This window comes from Propithecus coquereli, unplaced genomic scaffold, assembly GCF_000956105.1.
Source record: "Propithecus coquereli isolate 6110/MARCELLA unplaced genomic scaffold, Pcoq_1.0 Scaffold249, whole genome shotgun sequence".
Lineage (NCBI taxonomy): Eukaryota > Metazoa > Chordata > Mammalia > Primates > Indriidae > Propithecus > Propithecus coquereli.
In genome coordinates this window covers 4994478-5016539 of record NW_012148052.1, presented here as the reverse complement: position 1 = coordinate 5016539, position 22062 = coordinate 4994478, and the positions used below count along the sequence as shown (strand labels likewise).

General features: G+C 54.1%; 1 protein-coding gene across 1 annotated transcript; it reads right to left on the bottom strand.

Moving 5' to 3' along the window:
* Window positions 1-4063: 4063 nt before the first annotated feature.
* On the bottom strand, window positions 4064-19558 carry RSPO1 (R-spondin 1). The gene is made up of 5 exons (XM_012646700.1): window positions 19465-19558; window positions 7901-8092; window positions 5479-5628; window positions 5006-5194; window positions 4064-4239 (listed from the first exon to the last, which is right to left on the bottom strand). Exons 1-5 carry the CDS (start codon window positions 19556-19558, stop codon window positions 4064-4066), a joined length of 801 nt encoding a protein of 266 aa, XP_012502154.1.
* Between the last annotated feature and the right edge of the window lie 2504 nt (window positions 19559-22062).

Below are 22062 nucleotides of genomic sequence, written 5' to 3'. Positions count from 1 at the left end.
CCTCTGGCCAGTCATTCTGCAGATGTGGAAGCTGAGGTGTGTATAGCAGCGGACCCAGCACTTTCTGAAACCTGTGTTATGTTTCTCTGCTTAGCTGCCTAGAGCTTCAGGAGCAGCTTTTTAGGGGGTTCAGGGAGGTGATGCAGAGAAGCTGAATGTCGAAGAGCATCACCAAGGTGATCCAGGAGGACCCAGCTCATTCTTTGATGTTGCTAAGAATCTGGATTTCTGTTTCAGCATAGTTTTAGAGGTAAGCTTATGACAGTCCTTCTCAAACATTGAATATATACATGAATCATCTGGGGGATCTTGTTACAAGGCAGATTCAGATTCTTATGTCTGGGTGGAGCCTTAGATCCTGCATTTTTAGCAAGCCCCCAGATGAGGCCAAGGTCGCTGGTCCAGGGCCACACTTTGACTAGCAAGGGCCTAAGGATCTGGGAGATGGCTGAGACATATTGGGACTGAGGATTGATACCCAGAAATGAGAGACAGAGAAACAGAGAGAAACAATGGTGCATGCAAACAGAGTCAGGAGTTGAGGTGGGAACAGAGAAAGATGGGTGACAAAAAGAAGGACCGAGAAGAATAGAGTTAGAGAAACAGAGTGGGGCATAGCAGAGATGGAAGACTGAGAGGGACAGAGAAACTGGCAGATGGAGCCAGGGTCAGGGAGGGGAGACCAGGGAAAGGACGAGGCGAGAGGGGCTGGTGCTGGCCGTGGGCAGCCTGTGACCATGCAGGCTCCAGCGTGGGCTCTGAGTAATGGGCAGCAGTGAAGGGGATCACAGGCATGGGCGTGGGTGAGACCAGCAGGGTGGCAGGTGCGCAGACCTGAGGTCCCCCACCTTCCTCGCCTACCAGCCTTCCCACACCTGCATCGCCCGTGCCTTGCTCCTGCACAGCTGTCCCTCCCCCCAGAAGCTTCCACTGCCGATGTCCACTTCTCTCTCCCATGTACTCAACCCCTGTCTCTTAATTGCACCGTTCACAGGGGCTTTGAACATGCTGAAGCCTTTCCCACCTAAGAAACAAGACTCTCTCTTGACTCACATCTCTTTCTAGGCCCTGTGCTATTTCTCCTCCCCTTTTCTCAGCTAAACGTCTGCTTCCATCACCCTCCCCAAACAGCTCTTGCCAAGATTGCTACTGGCACACGTGTTGCTGAGCCTAGTGGCTCTCCCAGGCCTCTTTCACTTGCTCTCTCTCTCCTTCTTGCTGGCTTCTGGGACCTGATACCCGCCAGCCTTCCTCTTACCTGTTCCTTCCCTCTTTCCTTTGTCAACTCGTCCTCCATCATCTGGTCTTGATGTTTGGAGGGACACGGAGCTGGATCCTGAGCCCTCTCTTCACCCAGTGCTCGCTTTTTAGTTGACCCCTCCCAAACTCACAGCCTCAACTGTCTTCTCTGCACCAGCGTATATTCCAGCCCAAGCGTCCTCTGTTCACCTAGACCTGTGTTTATGTCTGCGCAATGTCAACTCACCATCTCCACCAGGATGTCTCAGAGGTACTGCAAACTCAACAGGGTCACAACCAAACTTATCTTTGTCCTTCTTCTCCCAAACTGGTTCTCCTCACAGTCTTCCCATCTTAGAACACAGCACTGTCATCTGTCTGGGTGTTTGAACCAGAAATGGGGACTGCAGCCATCACACCGCCCTCTCCTTCTCTCCCCTCTTCCATATCCAGAGCATCGTAACACTCTGTCGACTTTATTTTCCAAATACCTTTTGACTTTGTCCACTTCTCTCCATTGCCACCACCAGCACCCAGAGTCCAAGCCTCCAGCATCTCTCACCTGGGTGATAGCAACAGTCTCCTAAGCAGCTTCTCCCCAGTCTGTCTTCCACTCTATAGACAATGGGATCGTTGCAAAGTGCAAGCTGGCCTGCCGCTTAAAACCGTTCAGTAGCCTCCCTTGGCACTGAGAATAAATGCCCAATTCCAGGTGACCCTTCTGGAATCATCTCACCTCATTTGCCCTCCAAGCCTTCCAGCTATATTGGCTTTCTTTCAGTTCTTTGACCAAGCTACTTTCTGCCACAGGACATTTGCATGTGCTGTGCCTTCTGTGTAGAACTGTGCTGTCCAATATAGTAGCCACTAACCACATGTGGCTATTGAGCACTTGAAATATGGCTAGTGCAACTGAAAACTGACTTGCTAATGTCATTTAATTTTCATTAATTAAATCAAAATTTAAAAACTTATATTCCACTCAGTTATTGGAAAACTGTGAAATATTCTTAAAACAACTTGAGTATGTGAATCTTCTTTTTCAGCTTTAATGTTTATGAAATCTAAATACAGATCAGGTATTTCTCGTGAAATTTTAGCTTTCAAATTAAGATATGCTGCCTATAAAAAAAACAAATTAAGATATGCTGTATTCGTGTAAAACTACACACAGAATGTTACAGATGTAGTTTAAAGAATGTAAAAGATCTCAATAATAATTTTTTGTATTGATTCCATGTTTAAAAGGTTATATTTTGCATACATTTGGTTAAATGACAGATATAATTAAAATTAACTTCACCTCTTTCTTTTTACTTTTTAAACCGTGGCTACTAAAAAAAAAATGTAAATTACGTGCGTGGCTCATATATTTCTATTGGACAGCGCCAGTCTTTGTCTTAAATCCTTCTTCATCCTTCAGAATTTGGCTTAAATATCACGCCTCCCTGAGATAAAGTCTTTTATTTTTATACCATTTTATTCACTTTCACAGCTACGTGTATGTGCCAGTGGTTGCTCGCCCTTGACTCCAACCTTTTGTAATTACATATTTCTTCGCGTGATTGCTTGATGCCTGTCTGTCTTCCCCACCAACCTCGAAGCTCCATGAAAGCAAGGCGTGTGTCTGTCTGGCTCCCCACTGGAAGCCAAACACCTAGCCCAGAGCCTGGTACACACTTCAGAACGCTACAAGAAGTCATTCTATCCACAGCCCTGCCTTTGGGCAGGACTGTCGCCAGCCAACTGTCTCAGAGAGCCTATGCACTCCCTTCCCTAGGAGGGCCACCGTAGCCTTCAGTATACAGATTCTGCCTTTCCCTGACTGGAAGTCCTCCTTTATAGCTGACCACAATCCCTCCTGCTGCAAGCTAGCCGGGGCCCTTTGTTCCATCCTTAGGGGTAATTAGAGCAGCACTTCTCAAACTTAAGTGTACATGCCAGTCATCTAGGATCTTGTTAAAATGCAGATGCTGGCTCCTCAGCTCTGGGATGCGACCCAAGATACCCACTCCCAACAAGCTGCCCAGTGACAACATTGCTGCTGGTCCACAGACCACCCTCTGAGTAACGAGGATGTGGAGAACCTGTTTATGGCCCTTAGAGTAGCCCCGACGTTTTCTTCCTGCTGTGCAGCCTCTGTTGCGGAGGCTGTGAGTGGTTTCTGGAAATTCAGCCCTGTCCCTTCTTGCTCCTGTCCGTACCTCACCAATCCTCGCACCCTGAAAAGGAACGTGGTGCTTGTGGCTACTGCTGTCGTTGATTTTGTCTTTAATTTGAAATAAACCTTTAAGCTGTTTTCAGAGTTAGGTCAGCCCTGGTAAGTACCATGGATGCGTAACAGGACTCTCCAACGATAAAGTCACGCAGCTGGGAGTGCCGAACAGGGTAGGAAGAAGACTTCTCCCCCCGGGGCCCCAGCAGTCCTCAAGCTTTGGCATCTGCCACACCCGCAGGTCCAATCCCAGCAGCTCCGCCAGAAGGCTCCACTCCGCTCGGATGCCGGGAAACATTCTCTCTGACATGTCCGCTGGGAGCTTTGTAAACCAAGCAGGTACTGCTGGGCCCGAGGGATGGAAGTGTCTTCTGGTGGCTTCAGTTGTGTGTGCGTATGTGTGTGTGTACACACATCCCACGTGTGCGTGTATGTATGGTTGCATATGTGGACATGGGGAGTGTGTGTGTGTGTGTGTGTGTGTGTGTGTGCATGGATGGATGGAGTGTGTGTGCGCGTTGCCCCCCGACGCTCCAGTTCAGGAAAGCTTTCATCACCCAGAGCAGCGCTGGACTCCTTCTGCATGGGCCTGGAGGCTGGACCATGTCCCTAGGTGGGCCCCACAGACGTCAGTGGCCCCACCGTCCCTTGCTGCTGCTGCTGCTGCTGCTGTTGCTGCCCCTTGCGTCTCCGAGAGCCAGTGCCCGCCTCCTTGCTCTCCTTCCTGGCCAGGTTCCTGCTGGCGTTGTCGCGTCGGCCCTGGCCTCCCTTCCTCCTCTTCTGCCCTGCAACAGCCCCAACAGCAGGAAGAGTCAACCAGGGATGTGCAGGGAGGCCCTGGGCCTGGTCAAGGGCCCTGGGAGGGGACTGTGAGGAAGCTGGGGGGGCGAGGCAGGAAGGAGGCCTGGGGATGCTGTCGGGTCACCTGGAGGCCTCCTCTGACCAGCAGCCACTTCAGAGGACTCTGCAGCATGGGCACTGAGGGGGGTCCCAAGGGCCTTGCCACCCTCCAACCCTTAATGCACACTGGACGCCATCCTCTTCCCTGTGGCCTCCTCAGACCTTGGATGCCAGTGCACCAAGAGTACTGCCCAGGTGTTCGGTGCAGCCCTCAGGAGAGACAGGACAGCCCCCCAGACCCTGGCCCCCATTGGCTGCCTCTGGGGCCAGGCAACTAAGCAGCAACCGTCTCACTGCCAACTGCAGGCTGTGTGACCTTGGTGGAATCGGTACACCTCTCTGGATCTTAATGCCCCTTTCCAACCCCACATCTGACCTCTGGGGGCCCCTCTAGCATGAACAGCCACTGGCTCAGGAGAAATGAGGAAACTGGAGGGATACTGGCCACAGAGCTTACAGCCCCCCCCCACACAGAGTTCTGGGGCACCCCTCTGCCAGGCCATGGCACCTGGCTGGAACAGCATGGGGGCACGAGTCTCAAGTTGACACTGTCTGGCCTTGCCCTGAGGCCCTCTCCTGAGCAGAGGTGACGGGACCTGCCGTGGCTGGTGCCTGAGCCCGGGCCCCAGGGAAGCAGAGGCTGCAGCTCACCGTCAGGGCACGGCACCCTCCGCACTGTGCACCTCCGGGTCTCCTTGGTGTCGGAGCAGGTGGCGTGGTCTCCGCCAGGGGCATGGAGCACCCTGCGTGTCCGCTCCTCAGAGCCCCTCCGGAAACCACAGAGCTTCTTCTTCTTGGAGCAGGGACCCCATGGGGACCACTCGCTCATTTCACATTGTGCTGGCAGCAAGAGAGGGGAGAGGAAGAGGAGGAGGGGGTGACATCTCTGCCCAGGGCCCAGAATAGCCCGGGGGGAGCCTCCCCCACCTGCCCTGTGCCTGGGCCTCAAGACAAAGGCAGCTTCAGTCCAGAGGGCAGAAAAGTCCTCAGAGAAACCCCAGAAGGAGGTGGTGGGGTCCGCTCTCCTGGCACAGTGCCCCGGCCACACGCTCCCCGGCAGACCCCACCCTGCCCCTCCTCCAGGGGCCCTGGACCCTCTTCCTGTGGTGCCCGCCACAGCTTACCAGGACTGCTGCACTCCATGGTGCCACTGGCAGCCGAGGAGCCCTCAGGACAGGCCGAGTAGCAGCGGCCCTTGTGCAGGTACAAGCCCTCCTTACACTTGGTGCAGAAGTTGTGGCTGAAGCAGGCCTCGCAGTGCTCAATCTTGCATTCTGAGGACAGAACAGATCGGGGCCTCTGGCCCAGCCTGGGGCGGACACTTCCCTTCCCCTCCCCAGCCCCAGTGCCCTCCCATCCACACCCACCCCCACGGAGGGGCAGTGTTGACTGCGGAGGGGGTGTGGGAGGGGAGGCCGGGGGAGGGGCTGAAGTGGCCCTTGAGGCCAGCTAGGGACTCTTGTTGCCATCGGCCAACCCAACCCGAACCCGGTCTCAGGCCCTGGAACCCAAGGTTAGGCCCCAGAGAGGAGGGGGTGAGGCCCTCAGGGCTTGGTGGGGTGGGAGAGGAGCATCTCATGGCATCCTAAGGGCCACCGTAGTCAGAGTCAAGCTGAGATCGAATGACCCCCAGAGAGTGGCCGTGTGGTCCCGTCTTCTCCCACTGCTGGGCACCCACGACATCCCAAACCCTGGTCTTCTCCTCCTGCCTAGGGCCGAAGGAATCTGCTCGGAGGAGTGGGAGCAATCCCAGGGCAAATTCCTCTCCCTGTGCAAGGCTGAGTTCCAGGAACCACCTTGGTTGGACTCCTGGGTCCCTCCCTGGTTCCCTCCTACTATTCTCTCCTCTGGGGGGATGAGGGAGGGTGAGCCGCGCGGGGCTTGGCTGGAAGCAGGCAGGGTCTTTCACAACCTCTCCCTTTCCAGAGTGTGGGCAGGGCTGACTCCCTCCCGGTCTCTGGCACCTCAAGCCCAGGCCGCCAGTTTCCCAGGAGCCGACACAGCCAGGAGCTCCCAACCCCAAATGCCCTGAGCACCAGCAGGGCAGCTCCAGGGTCCCCTCCATCCGCACAAGCTCCCCACCCTCCTCTGTGCCTCCTGGCCTCTGTGACTTTATCTCAGTCTCACCCCCCGCTTCCCTCCCGGACTCTCTGATTCCCGGCTTTGGTTGCCAGCAAAATAAGAAGGAAAATAAGAACAACAGCAGCTACCACTTATCGAGTGCCAGACCCATGTGCATCTCACAACAGCCCTAGGGGGTAAAAACACGTATTCCCTTTGTAAAGATGGGGTGTTGAGAGGTTGAGACATGCCCAAGGTCACACAGTGACGGAGCAGCAGAGCCGAGATCAGAATGCGGTCTGCTAACCCTGGGCCAGTCTCTCCCCTTTGGGCCTTCATGTTATTAGCTCTAAAAAGGACACCATCACTTTTGTCCTGTCTCCCTCCAAAGATCGTCGCGAGACTCAACCGATATGAGATCTGGAAATGCACTCTGAACTGCAAGGTGCTGAAAAAATGGGTGGGAGCGTTGCCATTGTTCCCCCAAGTGTGTTCACTGGGTGTCCCCCAGTGTGTCACAGCTGCGGCTACAGAGATGGGATGGAGATATGGTAGCACGTGCCTCGGAGCACGTGGGACTGTAGCTGGCATGGAAACGCAGAGCCAGAAGACCGGGGGAGAGGAGGGCGGGAGAGCGTGCTGACAGGGGGTGCATTTCCCTGCAGCGTGGAGCCAACAGTGGTTTTCAAGAAGTGTGATGGGGCAGGTTGTGTGTCTCAGAAGCATCTTTCGGCTGCAGTGCAGCAGGCGAGTTGCAGGGAACCAGATAAGGGCTGGAGGACAGTTGAAAAGTTTATTGCAGGCTGCACGTGGTGGCTCACACCTGTAATCCTAGCATTCTGGGAGGCCAAGACAGAAGGATCACTTGAGGTCAGGAGTTCGAGATCAAGTCTGAGCAAGAGCAAGACCCCATCTCTACTAAGAACAGAAAAATTAGCCAGGCATCATGGTGCATGCCTGTAGTCCCAGCTACTCCAGAGGCTGAGGCCAGAGGATGGCTTGAGCCCAGGCATTTGAGGTTGCAGTGAGCTACAATGATGCCATTGCACTCTACCTGGGGCAAGAGAGTGAGACTCTGTTTCCCCAAAAAAGGCTATTGCAATGGTCCAGGAGAGAGGCGACAGGAACCTGGGAAAGACAGCAGCAGTGAGGACAGAAAGGAGATGAGTGGGCAGGATCTGGTGACTGGATGGATGAGGTGGCAGCACAAGCGAGGTCTGTGGCTTGGGCGATGGGTTGGGACATGAGACAGTGACCTGCGGGAGTACAGGTAGGTGCAGGTGTGGAGGGAGGAGCCGGGTTTCTGGAATGGACACACTGGGTTGGAAGCGTGGGTGGTAGATGCCTGGCTGGCAGTGGATACTCGAATAGGGAGCCTCTCTCCTCCCCTCGGCGCCCCCTCAACTCCTTTCATCCACCACCAATGGCTCAAAGCACCCCCCCAGTGTAGAGTCTGGGCCCCCTGCAGCCCTGCCCACAACTCACTTATGCATTTGTTCATGTCGGGGTTGCGGGCGTCGAAGTAGCCAGGCGGGCAGGACGGCAGGCAGACGCCCACCTGGCGGATGTCGTTCCTCTCCAGCAGGATGAACAGCTTGGGCGAGCACTTGAGGCAGCCGTTGACCTCTGAGCAGAGCTCACAGCCTTTGGCACAGGCCTGGCTCCCCTCGGCACTGACTGCAAGGGTGGAACCAGGGTGAGAAGGCGGCGGGAGAAGAGACCCCGTCTTTCCAGGCTCCCACAAGAACGGGACATGAATAGACTGGAGTTTCCATCCACCAAAGGAATGTGCTTTTGGAAAGCACGGGCCAGGCTGGCAGCTCTCTGCAAGGCTGCTTGATAAACGTCCCCAGTGTCTTCTCTCCAGGGAACTAGCACAGACGCCTGGAGCAAAGCGCCCAGGGGTCCCACGTGCCTCCCTAGCCCCAGGCACGACACAAGCTCACCCTCTAGGCTGGCTTCACCATCCCCAGGGAAGCAACTGAAGCTGCACCCTTCCTGGAACTTACCCCTACCTTCCCCAGAGCAAGAAAAATTCAGCCTCAGGCATGGAGAGAGGTGTTTTTTGTTTTTTTTTTAAATCCTTGAGAAAGTTTTAAGGACAAGAAGGATACAGAGTTAAACCGAGAAAAGGACCATCTGCCCAGTAACAGAAAGACAAGTGGAATAACCTATGTCTAGAACAGTGGTCTCAACCAGGGATGATTTTGCTCCTACCCAGGGGACATTCGGCAATGTCTAGAGACACTTCCGATTGTCACACCTGGGGAGAGGGGTTGCTACTGGCATTAAGTGGGTAGAGGCCGGGATGCTAAGTATCCTACAACGCATAGGGCACAGCAAAGAATTATTTGGTCCAAAATGTCAATGGCACCAAGGCTGAGAATCCCCGGCTTGGAACCACCCTTTGAGGCGGCATGATCTTCCATCCCAGCACCAAGCCTCAGACCTTCGATCGCATTCCCTCATTCCCTGGTCAGCCCGCATTGCCCCAGCCCCCGCCGTGCGCCACGTGCAGTGTGGGCCCTGAAGATAGAGCCGGCCACTCTTGCAGAGGAACTCATCCTTCAGCGGAGCAGACAGACCCACCAACAGATAAAAGCTGACAACCACAAGCCATGCCGTCGTGGACCCACAAAGAAGGAGTGAACAGATTCACAAAGGAGGTGCCCCTGGGGCTAACTCTTAGAGCATTACTAGAGATTTGTCCTTTAGGAATTAGAGACAGGGGCTGTCAAGGAACAGCCCCACCGAGGTATAAAACTCCCCGAAAGGGGGAGATGCAGATAACTTGGGGTGGAGGTAAGAATGGGAGGGGAATGCGGGAAGATAAGGTGTCCCTTCTTTATATCGTATCATGATAAAGAACTTGAACCTGATCCTGCCAGGTGACACTTCCCAAAGAGTGTTCATCAGAGCATGATTCCCCACACGTTAATAATGTGGAGAAAAGGCTACTGTATCAGGTGAGACCAGGAGCCGGTGGCTCAAACAAATCTAAGCAAGATTCTTGACCACGGGCTTCTTGTAACCTTTATTACGTTTCTGTGTAGAGTGACTCTTTAAGGAGGAACAGAGTGAGCTGCATTTCCCAAACATTTTGGCCACAGAACACTTGTTTTGCAGAGCTTTCCTTGGGACCTTTTCAGAGCTGTTTTGACAGCAGGGAACCACTGGAGATTTTTAAGCAGGGGTGAGACCTGGTCCAATTTCCATGTTGGAAAGATTCCTCTGGCAGCCGGAGTGCAGATCAGGGACGGAAGGACTGTTTGGGAGGAAGCCGACAAGATCATCCAGATGAGAAAGGCGAGAAAGTCTTAACGCTCTGTTCAGTGGAGATGGAGGGAGAAAGACAGATGTGAGAGATGCTCGAGGAACGCCGTCGGCTGGCCGTAGTGGCTACAAGGCGCAGGGGAGCGGGGAGGAGGCTGGGGTGATTCCCAGGCGTTCGGCCTAGCATGTGGGTGAACCATGAGGCCAGACATGAAAAGAGGCCCATGAGAAGAGAAGCACATTGAGAGGGAAGGAGAGGAAGGAAAATAGTTATGAGCCACTGAGGTGGAGCTACGCAGCGAGGAGCTGCAGACACAGGCTGCAGACAGAGCGCTGCGAACATCAGCACAGAGATGGCAGGAGACGGCGCAGCATAGCGGACCCAGAGCTCAGGCTTCAGGGTCGGGGGACCTCGAGCCAATTTCCTAGTCTGGGAGCCTGGGAAAAACACCGAATCCTGTGCACCTCCCCTTCCACCCCTGCAAAAGGAAGATAAGGATGTTCACTCTGGAGGGCTGCTGGGGGAGGGGAGAGTCTACGCTCCAGGAATGATTCCTGCTTCCAGAACAGGAGAACGTGTAAGAGCTAGGAAGGTGAGCAGTAGTAGGCGGGAGGGCGATAACAAACACAGCAATCATCACGACGACACAGTAATGACCACAACGGTGGCAGGGTATTACTAACTGTCAAGCAGGCCAGGGGGGTGGCTCACGCCTGTAATCCTAGCACTCTGGGAGGCTGAGGCGGGAGGATAGCTTGAAGGCAGGAGTTCGAGACCAGCCTAAGCAAGAGTCAGACTCCGTCTCTACTAAAAATAGAAAAAAGTTAGCTGGCAACTAAAAATAGAAACAAAAAATTAGTTGGGCGTGATGGCAAGTGCCTGTAGTCCCAGCTACTCGGAAGGCTAAGGCAGGATGCTGTGAGCTAGGCTGACGCCATGGCACTCTAGCCCAGGTGACAGAGCAAGACTCTGTCTCAAAAAAAAACCTGTCAAGCACTTATTCTGTGGCAGGCTCTGATCTCAGTGTTTGACAAGTATAACTCATGCAAGTCTTACAACAACCCACAAGGTAGGTACTATTGTTATTGTTATGTTTAATTTTATTGTCCTCATTTTTACAGATGAGGGAATGAAGAGGTTAAATGACTTGAACAACATTTCTCAGCCAGTATGTGTTTCAGGCAGAGGGAACAAAGTATAAGAAGGCCAGGGTAGAACGATACAAGGTTGCATGGAAACTGAAAGTACGGTTAGACTCATTTTTTTTAAGTATGGGATTTATGGTCAGGCGCAGCGGCAGACACCTGTAATCCCAGCACTTTGGGAGGCTGAGGCAAGAGGATCGCTTTTGGCCAGGAGTTTAAGACCAGCCTGGGCAACATAGTGAGACCCCTGTCTCTACAAAAAATTAAAAAATTAGTCGGGCTTGGTGGCATGTGCCTGTAGTCCCAGCTACTCGGGAGGCTGAGGCAGGAGGATGGCTTGAGCCCAGGAGTTTGAGGTTGTAGTGCGCTATGATTACACCACTGCACTCTAGCCTGAGCAACAGAGTGAGACTCTGTCTCAAAAAAAACAAGGAATTTCTATAGAGTCAATGTTGCTATTAATCAATAAATTTAAAAATTACTGGCCGGGCATGGTGGCTCATGCCTGTAATCCTAGTACTCTGGGAGGCCGAGGCGGGCAGATTGTTTGAGCTCAGGAGTTCGAAACCAGCCTGAGCAAGAGCGAGACCCCATCTCTACTAAAAAAAAAATAGAAAGAAATTAATCAGACAACTAAAAATACATAGAAAAAATTAGCCGGGCATGGTGGCGCATGCCTGTAGTCCCAGCTACTCGGGAGGCTGAGGCAGGAGGATCGCTTGAGCCCAGGAGTTTGAGGTTGCTGTGAGCTAGGCTGACGCCACAGCACTCACTCTAGCCAGGGCAACAGAGTGAGACTCTGTCTCAAAAAAAAAAAAAAATGACTACTGTTCTTGTTGGTATAGTCATCGTATTAGCAAAAGTACTTCAAATGCTGTGTTGGAGCTTATAAGGGAGTCTCCTTGGGGTTATTTTTCTTCTACTTTGGGCCTTTATTCAGCTGTACCACAAATTACTAAATCATTATAGATTTTAGGTACCATTTTCCACTTCAAAGGTATTGAATCCTCTATCCCTCACTGTTTTTATTTAATTCATTGTTGAAATGAATACTCCCTCCAGGTCTGTGCCTTGGTTTCAGTGACTCAGTGACCCGGGTGTGCCATGCGCAGCCCTTTCTCGCTATGTTGCCATCTTCCTTTATTCCTTTGTCGTCACCTTTGCTGAGGACAGATTGCAAAAGGCGCCTTCTCAGAATCCCGATGCCCACCCCCCATTCAACCATGAGCCGTTGTCTGTGTGCATTTTCCTTCAGCACTATCAGTGACACGGCAGAGAAGGTGTGGCGCACGGGGGACCTGGGATCGGCGCAGCACGGCAGGAGCGTGGGGCCAGAGATCAGACAGGAGCCTGGGGAGGGAAGCAGGGGCTGGACAAGGAAGGGTCTTCGGCCCGGATGAAGGAGGCCACACACTATCCTGAAGGCAAAGGGGGATCGCTGGGGGGTTTACAGTAAGAGAGGGGTCAGGATCGCATTCTAGAAAGATCACTCATAGAGTGGAGCGTGGTTTGTAGGAGGGCAGAGGTGCAGGCGGGATGACTCCCAGGGTACAAATCCAGGTCAGGACAGCTCAGGCTGAGCCAAGAGGAGGGAAGGAGCAGGCACATGCGACAGCCAGGAGGCAGGGACAGCAAGACAAGGGGATGGACTGGATGTGGGGTGGCAGACGGGGACAAGCACAAGTCACGGTGACTCCAAGAAGCTGGGCTGTGTAACAGGGTGGCGTCGGCCCTTCCCTGAGAGAGGGACCACAGGAGGAGGAGTGGGCTTGGGTGGGGGGATGATGAGTTGCCAAGTGTTAAACGTGTCAGGTTTGCGGTTCCTGTGGGACATCCAGGGGAAGGTGTCTATTGGGCAGTGGAACACTTGGGGTCTGGAACTCAAGAGAAATATTTTGCCTGGAGATTGAGACGTGGAGTCCTGAATGTGAAAACTGTCATCAAAGGCCTGCAGGCCCATGACGGCAAAAAGAGTGGGTCCAGAAACTGAGAGGAAGAATTAGACATTTAAGAGGAGGACAGAAAAAGGCCTTGGCAGGGGACACAGAGGATCATATCACTTCGTGGAAGCCAAGAGAAGAACACACTCAACCAAAGAGGGAGGCATCAACGCGCCAACTGCTGCCATATAGGGATGTCACATAGGGAACTGGCACCCTACAGGTCGTGGGCGGCGGGGATGGACGCAGAGGGCAGTGTTCTAGGAGTGAAAGGCAGCTGAGGAGGTAGAGGGAGGAAGCAGCGCTGCCTCTTTGCAGAAGCTGGAGGGGAGGAGAGAACCGGGGGGCAGTCTGGGCGGGCTGTCACTGCTGGTTAGACCACGGAATGGGCAGCCCCGGGAAGAGGCTGAGCCCTGGGCAACACCGGCTCCCAACAGCTAAGCAGAGGGAGGGGGCCGAGGAAGGAAGCAGAGAAGGACCCTCGGAGAGACTGAGAGGGAGAGGTGACAGGAGCCACACCCAAAGGGAGAGATCTTCAGGGGCTGGGGCTGGGAGGAGGCCGAGGCTGGCGAGCTCTGAAGCAAACCTACGAGACTCTGTGAATAGCGGCCACTGATAGGGTGACCTTGAGAAGGGCAGGTTGGGTGGAAAGGTGGGGACCAGGGCAAACCAGAGTGCGCCGAGGGCAAGTGGAAGGGAAGGAGGTGGCAACAAAGCAAGGAGAGGGACAGAGAAGAAAACCAGAGAGCACAAAGAGAGCCCCAGAGGAGACAGCTGGGGTGGGAATGTGATTCCGAGGCTCAGTGGCGGGGGACTGATGGAGTAAGACCCAGGAGGGGAGGACACGGCAGGGCCACTGTGCAGAGCTCAGGGGTGAGCTTGGCCTTGGTCGGGGTGAGGGACCAGAGGCCAGACTCAGGGACAAGGGACTGGGCCGCTGAGCTCCATGAGGGCTGGGGGCTGAGAGGGGGATAGCAGCTCAGGGACGGGCAGGGGTCAGGAGGAAAGGGAGGTCAATCAGGGGACAAAGACCAAAGGTGCTCTGAGCTCAGCGAGGCAATGAGCAGGTGGAGAGCTGGGGGAGGGGGCTTGACAGTGGGAATATGGCCTTGAATGGAGAGTCCGAGGAAGATGGCTCGTGTTTGGGGGATGCCTAATGATTCAAAGGGGAAAACCAATGCTCATTCATACAGATGTTTGCTGTCCACCTCACAGGTGCCCAAAAGTGCTAGGAGCTGGGCCGTGGAGGTATAGCCACAAAGGCCCACCCAGGGAGGAGGGAAGCAGGGCCACCCACACGCTGCAGAATGGGTGCAGAGGAGTGGCAGAGCACACTCCCGTCCCCGCAGCCTGGGGGACGGGGGTGCCACACGGGAGGAACAGCCCGTGCAAAGGCTCCAAGGCCCTGACCATCCCAGAGTGTCCACCAAATGGGAAATAGGGCTTCAGGTATTCTAGTGGGGAGGAAAGGGCCATGGAAGGGCATGGCTGGATGGGGATGCGAGGACAGGGATGAAAGAAGCTTCCCCCTGCTGCTTGCCTGTCATAAGAGGTGGCGTTCAGGGGAGGCAGCCTCGGAGGGGTGTAAGCCTGGCTGAGGAGGCGGGTGGGCTTGGCAAGGGCCTGGGGGCTCACTGGGGAGGGAGCCTCCTTCCCAGCTTCACACACACACACACACACACACACACACACAGAGCTCTGCCCTTCCCCCCCCCCCCCCCCTCCCTTGGCTCCCAAGCCCGCTGCTTCCCAGCCTGCTTCACTGACCCAGCACGTCTGTGCCCTCCTAGGTCCCCCTGCTCCCAGCCTCCTCCAGCCTTGGGCAAGGATGAGGACTTGTTCCAGGCGGCCCAGCCCCTGCCGCTCCCTGAAGGATGGCTCTGCCTCACGGTCCCTCCCAGGGGCTTCATTTCTTCCATTTCCCACCTTCTTCGTCGCCAGGGATCTTTCGTAAACCAAAAGTCTGATGTTTTCACAGCCCTCCCTAAACTCTATCACTGGCTGTCCATCACCTCCAGAGTTAAGACCCAGCTCCCTGCCTGGCCTAAAAAGCTTTCACAGGCTGATCCCACCCGCCTCATCTCTGAACACCACCCCTAAGCAATATCCAACTATTTTTGTTTTTCTGGACACATCACACTATTTCACACCTCTGTGCCTTTGCTTAAGTTCGTCCTTCTGCCTGGAAGACTTTCTGCCTCCTCCTGAGGCTGACTGACTCCTTCAAGTCTCAGAATTAAAGTCACTTCCTCCAGGAAGTCTTCCCTGATCTCACCTCCATGCAAAGTCTGAACGGAGTATTTCTCTGTGTTCCCCTGCCCCCAGCACTTGACTCTATCATGGTAAACATCACCTTATATTGTCATCTCTGCTAACGTGTCTTTTTCTCCCTCTAGAAAGAGCTGTGGAGGGCAGAGCCTGTCATTTCTGAATGGGAGCCTAGTGAAGGGGTAAGGCTCCATGAGGGGACAGGGCTCCCCGGGATGTCGGGTTGAGGGTACGGTGAGTGAGACAGAGTCTCGAGAAGGGGCTGGTGTGTGGATAGATCTCAGTGAGCTTTCATTCACTAAAGTGTGGGGACTGGGGTCGGACAGAAATGGGGGCCCGGGGTAGGCTGGGTTAGGGTCTACGTGGGTGGAGAGACTTGCCATGACCCAAAGGAGATGACCTTGGTTTGGGGTGGACTCTAGCCTTGGAGGAACTGGATTCGGTAAGACAGACCTGAGTTCAGTTGGCGGGGCTCAGAGGACAGGGAGTGGGGCCTCAGTTGGGAGACTGAGGAAGGGCCAGGCAAGAGCCTTCTCAGGCCACACGTTGTCTCAGGAGCTGTCTATCCCTGTGGCTTCCTGGTACCCAGGGCCATCCGCTGCACATTCAACAGGCCCTGGGCGTGTCCTCTGGGGAAGATCCAGGGTTCTTTAACTCAACTGGGAACTTAGTTTAGACCTTCACTTTTTCTCCCCTGGGCCAAACAGCCTTTTACCTAGGTTGCTTGCCTCCTGCCACCTCCCCTCAGCCTCTGCTGCAGCTGGAGCTTGTGCACCCCTGATTACAACCTCTCAGTGGCCCCTCATCACCCAGAGCTCAATCAGGCCAAGTCCACACTCCTCGGCCTGGCAAGTACCAAGAGAGTGATGATCTGACCTCTACCAAGACCCTTCCCTCAGCCCCAGACAGCTTTCGGTGCTCTATCCTAATGCGTATCGGGCTTTTTGTTTTAGCAGCAGAACCTTCTTTTCAATAGAAAGGATCCTCAATGTATGAAACAGTTATAAGCACAGCTTCTCCAGTTAAAATCCTAGGACCCCCCCCCCAGAACCCCACGGACAAATCATTTCCCCAGCTACTCCTAGCGGCACCCACTTCCTAATCAAATACTCCATGCCTTCTCCCAGCTCCCCTGGGCTCCCCCAGCCCCCGGGGTTGCCTCCTGCCAAAAACTCCTCTTGCCAAAGCATTGGTGACACCAGTTGAAAGGGTCTCGCCCCCCACCGGTTTGCAGGTGCCTCAGGATTCAACTCTGTGATCCAGGGCCGGCCTCTGTAGGTTCTAGTGAACATTTGCTCTGTGACCCAAGGAATGAGCGGACCATGAGGGAGGAGGGACTCCGGGGGCGTGAGGGATGAGGGACTCAGGGTGGTCAGCGTGGCAGTGGGTAGAAGCTCCAGACGGAGGAGGGGGTACTAAGAAGGGGCAAAACGGGATCAAGATTGCAGCTCTGGAGGAGTCGGGGCTCAGTGAAGGAATGGGGGCTTCATGGAGGGCCAGGAATCAGAGAAGAGAAGGGGCTCAGAGAGGGGAGTGCTCCATGTGAGGGATGGTTGGGGATGAGGCTCGGTGAGGTACAGGGACCCCAGATGGGAAAGGCACCCAGAGGGGTGAGAGAGAGCTCATGAGAAGACAGGGGCTTAGTGAGTGAGGAGGGGCTCAGGGAGTGCAGAAGGAGGAGGGGGAAGAAGGGGGAAGGGGAGGAGGGAAAGAAGGTGGAAGAGAAGGGGGAGGAGTAGGGGAGCAGGGGGAAGAGGGCGAGGGGGATGGAGCGGAGGAGTGGGGGGAGGAGGGGAGGAGGGGGCGGCCTTGCCCGGGACTTCACAACTCAGAGCTAAAGAGAAGTTCTTTGCTTAGCTTCTCCCCGATCCATGCAGGGAGACCATCACTCAGACTCTGAGACTGGACATTTCTGGGTTCAAAACTGGAGTACCGCTCAGGACCAGAGTTATATTGGGTGGCTTCTGGCGGCTCTAGTGACCTGCAGTCAAGGGATGTCAGACAGAGTCAACAGCCCCGAGGCTCAGATGCACAGCAAACCCACCTGTGCCCAGAGTCTGCCCTGTGCCCACCTCGTGCCCTCCCACACTGAGCAGAGCCCGGAGCGGCCACACACAGGTGTCTTGGTCCTCCTCCTTCCCTCCCCTATGCCCCCAGAGACCCAGGGCAAAATGGTCCACACTGAGGCCAGGCGCGGTGGCTCACGTCTGTAATCCCAGCACTCTGAGAGGCCAAGACGGGTGGATCGCTCAAGGTGAGGAATTCGAGACCAGGCTGAGCAAGAGCGAGACCCCGTCTCTACTAAAAATAGAAAGAAATTATCTGGACAACTAAATATATATATAGAAAAAAAAAAATTAGCCGGGCATGGTGGCACATGCCTGTAGTCCCAGCTACTCGGGAGGCTGAGGCAGGAGGATTGCTTGAGCCCAGGAGTTTGAGGTTGCTGTGAGCTAGGCTGACACCACGGCACTCTAGCCCGGGCAACAGAGTGAGACTCTGTCGCAAAAAAAAAAAAAAAAATGGTCCACACTGTTTATATAACAAAGACTTGCATCCTGAAGTCTACACAGAGCTTGATGTCTTACAAAGCTTATTAAAAATACACGTCTATTATCTCATGTCAGCCTTACTATATCCCTATGCAATCACATTTCAGCTTGTGACTGTGATTATTATAATTATCAGGTGACAAGTATTGCCTAACAACATACACCCTCATCCCTCTCTGAGCCTCCATCCATCCTGGACCCTCACCGCGCCCCGCCCTGACTCTCAGGGTCAAGGACGTCTGTCACTCACATCGCTTGGTGGTAAGAACTGGCTCACATGCTGCCAAGGCTGTGAGATGTGGCTGTCTGGAAACGGGCACATCAAACTGCTGCATTAGATCGGCCGCTGCTAAGACCAAGCCCTTTCCGACACCCGGGCCAGTACATTTTTTTTTGAGTACAACAGACTTGAACTCAGGTCTGTGACCCCTGGTTTAGATGGGCGTGTGGCTCTGCATGTATGAGTGTAAGCGTAACCACTCATGCATGTCGCATGAGCGTGAATGGTTCCTCTCTCTCTCTCTGTCTCTCTCTCTCTCATTTCGGAAATAGAGGAGACTGATTATAAACCGCTAAACTGCATCTGGCCCATGGAGTCAAAAATACTGGCCACAACAGATGAGAGGGAGGGAAATCACGGCCTTGCTGCTGATTAAACCTAACCGTCTCTAATTGTTTGTTAAGCCAGGGATTTTCAGCTTCACCAATTCTCTGAGCTTCTCTCCCCAGGCTAAGTTCTGGCCTCGGCTGCTCCCGTGGAGACCCAACAAAACTCCACTGCCTTTCAGCCTTCACTGGTGGGCCTCGGCCCGACGGGAAACATGAAGCAAGAGGTAGCCCGGCTAGACTTCAGGGAGATTTCCTGCCTGCAGGCGTGGCATCTCTTTGGCGGGGCGGGGGGGGGGGACATCGAAAGAGAGGGGACCTTGGGACTCTAGGGCCCCTACCCTCTCCCTAGCATGGGTCCATCACATGCTGCGGCTGCTCGCACAGCCCATCACGGGAGACAGAAAGCAGAGGCTAAGAAGCGCCTAGCCAGGGGGTGGGCACAGGTTACTCTCAGCCTCTATCGAACACTGTGTTCAAGAAACCTGGGCTCATAGGCATTAGGAGACCTGAGTTCCAACACTGACTGTGTGTGTCCCGAGGCCTCTTTCTTCCCCTTTCTTAGCATCTGTGCAATGATAGAATTTAGCTTTTCTTCTCAAGCTATGAGAACCCTTTCTTCCAATGACATCTTATGTGGAAGCTCACTACTGAAAGCGGGGAAAAGTGAAGCTGCTCTGGTGTGAAGGGTGGTAGGGCCAGACTCCTGCCTGCCTGCCTCCCCTGACCCCAGCGGCAGCTCCCTGAATCCCAGGGTCTCCCGACCCTCCCTACTTCCCTGTTCCTGTCCCAGGACCTGTTGCCTACTGCCAAACCGTGCAGAGCTCCTGGCCCAAAGGGCCTGAGGGCTGCACTCCAGCCGCCACTGAAAGAAAGGATCCCTGAACTCCTGCGCGGTGAGAGCCCAGCCGGGGCGCGGCCCGGGAAGCATCTCCATGGATACCGCACAAAGCTGGTGTTATGTCAAAGGGCATAATCCACAACCTGGGTCCTCACAAGAGAGGGGTTAATCTAGAAAGCGGAGTCTACAAAGGGGAAAATAGACAAAGTGAGTAATCTACAGAGTGGGTAATCTCAACAAATTAATCCACCAACTGGGTGATGCACAAATAGGATCATCTACCGAGTAATCTACAAAGCTGCAATAGACAGAGTGGAAATCTGCGAGGGTCATCACAGAATAAAACTCCTGAAGGCCCCCTAGTCCCAGTGGTCCCCTCCCACTCCCAAGGGCAGCGGGGGCCCCGCCCGCTCCATTACTCACTCCGCCTCTGCCTCTTCCCCTTGATACCACGGCTGCCGATGGCCAGGTGCATCCAGCTCAGAACCAGGGCCACCACACACAGCCCAAGCCGCATAGTCACGCGCCAGCTCCAGGCCCCTGGGAGGAGGGGTGGTCTCTGGGAGGGTGGATGGCACAGGGCTCTTGCTAACGCCTCCGGGGCTGGGTCAGCAGCAGGAGGCCCAGGCCTGGGCCATAGCCCAAATCCACCATAATCTCAGCTGGGGACAGAGAGGGCATGGGGAGCCCAGTTCTCCATCAGCTCAAAGGGAGGTCCTCAGAGAGAGCCTTCCTCAAAGGCACCCTGGAGTGTCACATGGGAGATCTCTTTGCCACGTCAGCAGGGACTACTCCAAAAACCAACCTGTTGGGGGAGGAGAGAGAAGGGTTAGTTCTGTGTTACCATGTCCCCCACTACCTATGTCTCCTACTTTCCCATGTGGTCCCCTACCCAGAAGACTGAGAACTCAGAATGTTTGGACAGTTCAAGTTACCCACCTATCTCCCTTCTAGAAGAAATCTGCTCCTTTTCCAATCTTGCAGAATTCCCTGACCTGGGACTAGAGCCAGCTACCTGAGTAGCCAGAATATGGTGGGCATTCAACCAAGCTTGTGGATCACTGATGATTTCTCAGTAATAGGAGCCAGCTGGCCCCACCCCTGCCTAATATTGTCCAGCTCTCAATGGAAGTCTTTCTTTAAGTCTGCCCTACAGACCTCATGCTGCAGTAACATCATGTCTCTTGAAGAGGCGCTCTCTCTCTCTCTCTGTCCTTCCATGAGTGACCCCTCAGCATTCTCTTCCCAGTGCTGAGCCACCCATGTGCCTTTCACCTGTCCTGGAGCTACAGCAGTGGCCCCGGACAAACTGGCAGACTCTGCGTGGCCCTCTGGGCTTGGCAGGAGAAAAGGAAGTAAGGCTTCCCCCGGCCACAGAAACTCTGACACAGCAGGCCTGGCGGGCCTGGCCTTTGTGAGAGGATAAAAGAGGTAGCAATGCCCGCCCTGGCCAGAGACACAGAGAATGGGGATAATCCCCCAGCCCAGCGAGAGCCAGGTCTCTGGACCCGCTGGCTGGCCGGCTAGGGTGATGGGGGCAGGGGAGCTGGTCCCTCCCCTGATGTGTCTGGGAAGTTGGACATCTGAGCCCAACCTGGGAGTGGGAATGAAAACTCTGCTTCCCACTCACAGATCACACACTCACGCTGTGACACTCCCAATACACTTTCACAGCAGAGGCCTGTCACACCTCCCCGCACACCCACCCACTCCACACGGGGACGCCGGACAGCAGTGAGTGCTCAGGTCTGAGCACAGGAAGCTCTGTAGATGCATCGCCTTCCCATCCTCTGGTGAGATGCCTTTGGACAGGTCATTTAGCCTCTTTGAACCTCAGTTTCCTCATCTATAAAATGGGGATAAGCATGACTACTTCCCAGGCTCGCTCTGAGAGTCAGCTGACTTTGGGCTTACCGGTGAGAAACCTGAGATGCTGGAGTGGAGGCGCCCCGCACAGCCCCGCACCCCCGTCCCAGCCCTTTCCCCTCTAGGCTCCTCAGTGCCAGTCCACTCCCTCGCCTCTCAGGGAGGCCCCAGCAGAGCCCACCTGCACAGGAGATAAATCATTATCCCCTAAGGGAGTTCGGTACCCCTCTCCTTGGCCTCTCCCACTGGCTTTGAAGGCCAGACACACTCAAGTGGTTAAGCTGCCTGTGAGAAGTGTTTACATGAGGCTGATGGATCCCACCTGGTGCTGTGGCCGGAGCCAGCGGAGATGCCCCCAGCCACCCCCAAATGCCCGTCAGCTGCCAATCCCTCCACACCCCTCCAGTACTCCCTGCGTGACCTGCCAAACCTATCTTGCCCAGCCCCCACTACACACTTCTAGCACCCACAGATTGTGGGTGTCCGGCTGAGTTTATCAAACTGGGGTCTTCAGCCTCAAGTCTCAGACGCTGGCTGCACAGCATGATGGTTAAGGGCATAAACTTCCGAGCCAAACTGCCTGGCTTCAAATGTTGGCTCTGCTACTTATTAGCTATGTTACTTTGTATTAGTTGTTTAGCTGGGCTGAGTCTGTTTCCTTACCTGCAAGAGGGTGGTTGTTTTTTATAACAAATGAATTAATACCTCTAACTGGTTAGGATGGTGCTAGGCATGTGTGATGATTCAATCATATTTGCTGTATTTTTATGACCAAAGCTTCATTTTGTGTCTACGTTCTAATGACCATTTAAAAAGCAGTGTGTTTATTACAAAGTCAATTAGCAAATAAGAAAAAAAAAAAGAAAAAGAAAAGGCAGTGTGAACATTTTCGATGTCATCTAGATACTAACCTTAATACTGAGCACTGTCATACAAACTCCACGTTTGCATTTATCTTCATGTTTGATTGCCTTGGCACCAAAGCAATCACTCGAAGTGATAGGATTTACCTTTAATAGCAGGATTTCTTAAACTGAGGTCTGCGGACCCCCAGTGGATCTGTTCCTTGAGTCCTTATGTTTGACAAACACTGGAGAAGACTACATTAGACAAACTTGGTGTTAACCCTGGGTCTATGAGCCTTTGGTCTCACTG